This window comes from Microtus ochrogaster, chromosome 1 (genome assembly GCF_000317375.1).
Source record: "Microtus ochrogaster isolate Prairie Vole_2 chromosome 1, MicOch1.0, whole genome shotgun sequence".
Lineage (NCBI taxonomy): Eukaryota > Metazoa > Chordata > Mammalia > Rodentia > Cricetidae > Microtus > Microtus ochrogaster.
In genome coordinates this window covers 104,995,748-105,002,867 of record NC_022009.1, presented here as the reverse complement: position 1 = coordinate 105,002,867, position 7,120 = coordinate 104,995,748, and the positions used below count along the sequence as shown (strand labels likewise).

At 44.0% G+C, this 7,120-nt stretch overlaps 1 protein-coding gene across 6 annotated transcripts in view; it reads right to left on the bottom strand.

Moving 5' to 3' along the window:
* Positions 1 to 7,120, bottom strand: part of Dclk1 (doublecortin like kinase 1) — a 278,154-nt gene that overhangs the window by 87,026 nt on the left and 184,008 nt on the right. For all 6 annotated transcript variants that reach the window (XM_005343997.2, XM_026778638.1, XM_013348343.2 and 3 more), the window contains exon 5: positions 2,112 to 2,228. In XM_005343997.2, the coding sequence (XP_005344054.1) occupies positions 2,112 to 2,228 (117 nt within the window). The remainder of the gene's footprint in view (positions 1 to 2,111; positions 2,229 to 7,120) is intronic.

The window sequence follows — 7,120 nt, the reverse complement described above, 5'->3', positions numbered from 1 at the left end:
GCTAAATCTTTGTGTGTGTGTGTGTGTGTGTGTGTGTGTGTGTGTGTGTGTGTGTGTGTGATGTTAGGTACCCTCCTCTCACTGAATCTGAAGCTAGGTTGTTTCAACAAGGCTGGTTGCCCACCTGGCTTGGGAGATCTGCTCATATTTGTCCCCCAGTGCTGGGGTCACAGGCATATGTGTGTGCATGCCTGGACTTTTTATGTGGGTCATAGGAATTTGAAGTTAGGCCCTTAGGTTTGTCACCAGACAGTGGACAAGCTAAACTTTCCCAGGGAAGTTTGCAATGCAGCAGGTGCAGAATCATGCTGTCATCTCCATGCGTCTAACTAGGCTATCCAATGGCAAAAAGGTTGTGCACACTTTGAGTCATCCGGAGGTCTGCTATGGTGGTGAGGATTAAGAACAGTAATGGCAGCTTGTCTTCAAGAAAGATGAAGACAGGAATCCATCCGTGTGATGTTAAGAGAGAAAGATCAGCAAGCCGTGCCGTTCCTCCTCAGTTACCCAGAGTAGAATGAGTTCTCTGTTTAATTCCTTTCACCCACCAGCATCCAGTGCTACTTAAACTTATGTAGACATCAGAATAACCTGGGGGGCGGGGTTCTGGAAACTCCAGTTACTTGGCCCCATTCCAGAGCTTCTGAGTCAGGGGGTCTAAAATGATGCTCAAGGCTCTATATGGCGGACATATTCTCAGTGGTGGTAATAAGAACCACGGCCTCCACTGTTGCTTGAGATGCAACCACGGACTCTGTGATTGAAGCACCCTGAAAGACTTCAAAAGCACAGGTTCATATCCTTAGCACCTGAGGGAATGGAAATCATCCCGCCAAACGTTACCTCTTCCCAAGCAATGCTCATGAGCTCAAAACTTCAAGCATTGTGCTTTAGAAAAGTCTTCTTTAGGGTCTATCCTACCTCCATGAACTACGGCAAGCAAGGAGCTCTCTGCCTAGGCCCACACTCAGCAAGAAGAAGCTGAGAGCTGACAAAGGCCGGTCAGTTCTCAACAGTCCCTAGTCCTGACTGGTTATGCTGAAGGCCACAGCAGGAGAGCAAAGAGTCTTACAGGACTGCCAGGCTCAGAGAACCAGCCCATTAACGTCATCTTTTAGGCAGCCAGAGCAAAGGACTGCCAGTCTCAGAGAGCCAGCCCATTAACGTCATCTTTTAGGCAGCCAAGTCTGGTCTCTTTTGCAACTAGCTCCCTTTGGACTAGCCTGGAGCCAGAAAAGGCCTCCCATAGGTGCAAAGGTCTTGCGAGCTATTTTGAAGAGCTCTGTCATGAAACCAGGCGACAGCCATGTTGTTGAACTCCATTGATAATTTCTATCACAGCTTATATCCCTTCGATCACAACAAAACAGACTTTATACTTGAGACCAAAAGTCAACACCTTCTAACTGACTGGCGTCTATCTTGAGACCAGAGGAAGTGGGAAGTAAAAATGAATGAAATTCATATATAAGTGTATAAAACCGTAAACAATAATAAGAAGTTATAACGGCAAACAGCATACGTAAAGCAACCTAAATGCATGCACACTAATTAATTAAAGCGATCAAAGGAGATGATGATAGGGCCGAGATGTTCCTTATCCCAGGATACAGCCACTTCCAACACCCACATCGAGCCCATTCTAAGACTGACCCAGCCAGGGTCACGGCAGTGCCGGTCCCAATCTCATTGCTTTGAGCCCCAGAGCCATAGAAGGAAACCCAGGCCAATGTCACAAACAGGAGAACTAGGTTCAGCAAAGACAAACTGGAAACCCTCCATAAGCCAGCTCCAAGTAGAACCAACGCCCCAGTGAAAATTTCTAGACCCTGAGCGAGGAGCCAGGTAGAATCTGTCGCAGCTGGTGAGCTGCTTCTATTTGGAGCAAATCTGTATCTCCTGAGTCTCTATAACTGTGTTTTTCTAAGTTTGAGGTTTTTTTTCTTACAGCCAACATGCTAGACTTGGGCAAATCTGTTCATCCGCTCGAAGATGTTCTAAAATTATAAAGCAGAATTGACGCCTGCTTGAGAACCTCACACTCCCGCTCCACATCCCCCCAGCTGCGTCAGAGGCCCTGCGGTGGCTTGGGAGGCTTGTAGTGCCTTTACCTGAGCTGGTGGAGGCCGGGGACTTGCTTCGCCTGGAAGGTCCTGGGCTCTTGGTTGTGCCTCTGCGGGACGACGATGCTATTTTGGTGTATGAAGTGGATTTCACCACGCGACATTCTGGGGGAAGAATGAGAAGACACGTGAGGTTTGGGAAACAGCCACGTCGGGGACACTCCAAGCCTCCAAATAACTTACCTAACTTACAATAGTACTATGAATAACTTTGAATAGTCTGATAAAGGGGTGCTTTTATTGGGGCTCTCTCCATGGACCTTTTCAGTTATTGGTGGTTTTGTAAATTTACCTATCATGAGTTCTTTCTTCCAAGAAAAACGTTAGAAGGAAAGGCCACTTTTACAAAGCAAGAAGTGTGATGGAAGGTTCTACCCACTTGCCAGGCCCAGTGTTGGTTCTGGGGTCCTTACTGGGGTAATTGTGCACCTAGGATGTGTGAGAACTCTATGTGGGTAACCCTGGAAACCGGGTGTCATTGTCCTGCTTACAAGGAAACGATGACCTTCAGCACATCACCGAGGGAACCTGCTGCAGAGCTTGCTTTGTGTCTACAATTTGTCCAACCGTGGGGATAAAAAACAATCTCTTCTATTTTTAAGTTTTCAGTTTTCATGCTCATTAAATTCAGTGCTACTTATTGGAAATAATGAAGAATTTCTTATTTTTCTCTCAGTGAACTGTCTGGATTAATTATGACATGCAAATATACACTATCTTGCTCTAAAAAATGCACCCTTGATAATTAAAACCTGTGTTTTTGAAATGATAATCAATTAGATAGAAAGATGTAAAATATATTAAGAATACCTGATAACTCGTGATCAAATGACGCCTTAGTTTTGAAAGTGCTAGAATATTTTTCTACTCATTTATATTTTTTAATTAACAATGGAGTTAATCTACATATTGGCCTGTAGCCAGCCCTTTTCTCACTTCAATAATGCTTAATTTTTTTGTCACCTTGACACAAGCTAGAATCATCTGGGAAGAGCAAACTTCAGAAAATGCCTCTGCTGACTGTCCTGAGGGCAATCCTATGGTACATCTTCTTGAGGGATGATTGACGTGGGAAGGTGTAGCCCATTGTGAACAGCGCCACCTCTGGTCTTAAGTGGTATAAAAAAGCAAGCTGGGCAAGCCACCAGGAGTAAACCAGTAAACAGCACTCCTCTATGGTCTCAACTTCAGTTCCTACCTCCAGGTTCCTGGCCTCCTTGAGCTCCTGCCTTGGCCTCCCTCAATGATGGGATGAATGGGATGAATAAACCTTTTCTTCTCCAAGTTGCAGTTGGTCTTGGCCTTTATCGCAGTTACAGAAAGCAAGCTAATTCGTGGGCATTTTTAGCCTGGCATTTGTAGCTGTCAAGCATCTTACTATATAGAATATTCTAGCTCACTTAAGCATTTAAACTTTAAATTAAACTGCTTTCAGCATTTTGTTACTGTAATAACTTAGTAGCACCCTAGTAAATGAGCATTTAGTGAGCCAATCATTTACTTCATAAATATTTCGTCCTTGAAATTCAACTTTTAGTAACTAGAACACCACATTGGAAGGGCTCAAAAATATTTGCTGAGTGAGTGAATTTGATGGATTGGAAGATATAAGTAACCTCTTTTAAATGTCTTCTTAAAAGACTGCTCTTATGTGTTTGTGTATGTGTACCTGCTTGCTAGTATGTGCACCACATACTGCACTACCTGTGGAGGCCAGAAGAGGTAACTGGATCTCATGGATCTGGAGTTACCAGTGGTTGTGATCTGTCATATGGGTGCTGGGAACTCGATTCTGAACTGCTGAGCCATCTCCCCAGTTCCCATAAGTTCTTAGAAGCTCTGGTCCTCAGCTGTCTCACACAAACCATGCTTTTCTTAGCCATGGTCGCTTTCCTCACCTCTTCTGGTGGTTGTGCATCCCCTTAAATTCCCCTTTTGGAAAATTTCTGAACAAAATTAAGCTATCATTGTTGAAAACCTGAAGTGGTTTTATTGCTGGTGATGCTGCAGATTTTGTTTTGCCCACATACTCATCATTTGTGCTTCTTCTTTTGCAATGACTTATCAATGGCCTCTGCTTTCCTGAGATTGAGAGACGCTCTTTTTAGTTTGCATGAATACATGTTATACATCAAAATTTTATTCTTTAGCTTAGTGTGAATAAAATGATGTTAGTAACATTTCTCTTTGCTGCCAGCTGTTGAAATATGTTAACCTTTCAAATGTTTTCAAGAGTAGTAGTTAAAAATTGAAGAATGGGTCTGGGGGATGCCTAGTAGTCTCAAGATTCTGGGTTTAATCTTTAGGAGCACATGTCTACCCACACATACACACATACACATCTCTAACCTGTTCATTTTTATTATACCTTTTTAAGTTAAGAATTCACAATTCCAAGTTACTGGAATTGTGGTCTGGCTTCACAACCACTGATGCCCGGCTTCATGTTGAAATTATACTTCCCTATGCATGAAATTCATCATTTTTTAAGTTCAAAATATGTTGCTTTATCTGATCTACTTTGAGCAAGGTGGTTGCCATTGCCTAGTAAAGGAGAAACAGGTGTGCATAAGAAACATCAGTGCCACGAGCCTAAAAACAATAGCTAGGACACAGAGAAGAGCCTCTTATACCGAGCGGAGGCAAAGAGAAGAGGAAAGATTTAGTGAGAAGGAAAAGAGGAGGAACCAGCAAGGAGGAAGAGGAGAAGAAGGAAGAACCCTGCCTTGAGGTATGAGTATGTGTGGTCTCTTCTGAATTTTCTTCATAGTAAAAAAGAACAGAGAAAGGAACCAAGGTTATGACCTATTCAGTGTCAGTCCAATTTCTCCCAGTGGTTACTTTGTGGGCACCTCTCTGGCCCACCCAGGGAGCCTCGGCTCACAATAGGAATTGTTTCCTAAAAGAAGATTCAAAACAAAACAAAACAAACTTCTCCTACGGGCCTATCAACACAAAGTCAAAGGAACAACCCAGAAGCAAGTGCAACGCTGAAGACATAACCAGAAACAGTGGGCTCATCCACACGATGCGGGAATGCAATGGCTTAGTGTGTGTCCTAGGAGGCTGTAATTCACAAAGCTCTGCTTTGGAGCTGGAGAAGAAAACCTCAGATTAGCCGAGGACTCTGTCCTCACCACTGACAATATATTCTGGAGTTCGTCCTAGATTTTGGGCATCTGCCCCGTCTTCTGGCAGCACGTTAACAACTGAACTGAATCAGCACAGTGCGGCTGGTCCACGGGCATGCCTCCAGGTACATTTTTATCAAGTGCCCACTATGTGCCAGGCACTGAGGCTGCAGGCAGGGTGCTGAACAACACGAAATTGGAGCTTGCGGCTCCAAATGGTAGTGATGCTTTTTTTGTTGTTTTATTTTTGCTAATTTTGTTTCATAAGCCACAGCGTTTGAAAACTCTTAGTTACCCCAACAAATCGCTGTTAAAAAACTATGGCTCCTTCTGATTTTAAATTAGAGCCAAGACTGTAATGAGGGCAGGATGACTGGGGCTTTTTTGTTTAAGGTCATGGGTGTCTGGAGGTCACATAAATTTAAAATAATTATTTGGAAAGCTCTGTTAGTTAGCGGGAGTGAGCGGGCAGACCACGGAATTACCAGATGGCATGGGCTGTTAATACTAGCCGCCTTTGAGCTTTAGCTACGAATTCAAATGGTGGTTCTAGGATTATCCCTCATGTTTGCCACAGGGGCCAGAGCTGTTGGCTGTAACTCCAGCTCCCAGCACAACAGAACTGACCCTGTCACACTAAGTTGGGATTCTTCCAGGTACCAGCAATACATCAGATTGTTGACTCAGACAGCTCGGTCAGATCAGAGCAAATAGAGGAATTTCAGTTAAGTTTTAAACAGTCCATGCCGTAGTGTTAATCGATGAGAAATATTCATGTATTACTCTGCTTCTCTCCCTTATCTGTTGAGTGCTAACTAGCATGTGGATTAGGAGAGAACACGGAATAACTGCTCAGCAAAGAAGACCTGGTGTATGTTTGTGAGAACTAGTGTGAGCTCCCAGTAATCGTCAACCCCCCCACACACACACTTTACATGTGAGAAAAGCCAACCCTCTGAGAGCTAAGGGATGCACATCAGAACACAAGCCACAAGGCGGGTTGTTTTATTATCTCCATTTCCATGTGATTGACATTGGGACTTAATCTGCTTCTCCGTTTGTGACAAAAATCCTGTGACAAAATCTGTATCAGTGACCAAGGCCAGGAGAAGATGAGTGAGTGAGTGAGTGAGTGAGTGAGTGTGGTTCACGGGAAGGGAAGGGGGGCAAGAGACTAGTTAGAAACTCAAGATGAGGCCGGGCGGTGGTGGTGCACGCCTCTAATCCCACCACTCGGGAGGCAGAGGCAGGTGGATCTCTGTGAGTTCGAGGCCAGCCTGGTCTACAAGAGCTAGTTAGTTCCAGGACAGGCTCCAAAGCTACAGAGAAACTCTGCCTTGGAAACAAAACACAGAAAACAACCACAAGATGCTAAACCCAACTTTCTACCAAACTGTCCACTGCGTCCTAAAAGAGAAATAACGAACTGACTTCGAGACATACAACTATGTGGAAGGATTAATGTGAGGGCCGAGAAGCCTGAAAATCTCGAATCTCATGGCCCTTGCCCCCAGGGTAGAACTGAGGCTCCCTGAGTCCTGTTGGGGATTACTCTAATTCTGAAGGCCTGGGGTGGATAACAGAAAGAAAAGGAACAAATTACTTGAGTGACTTTCTGTTGTCGCTCTCTCTCTCTCCAGGGTCAGAATAAACTCAGTTAAAAAAATGCTGTGGGGTTAAGATGTGTAGGGGTTGGGGGTGACAGAGAGAGTCCTCCAGCAGCTTTTCAGTTAAAAGTTTAAGTTTTCAGCTATATTTTTTTTTCCCATTGGGATTACATTTTATAATGGTAAGAAATGTCATGAAGAAAAACAAATGATGAATGCCCTCAGAGAGAATGTCAGAGTCCTTGTCAGTCTAAAACCA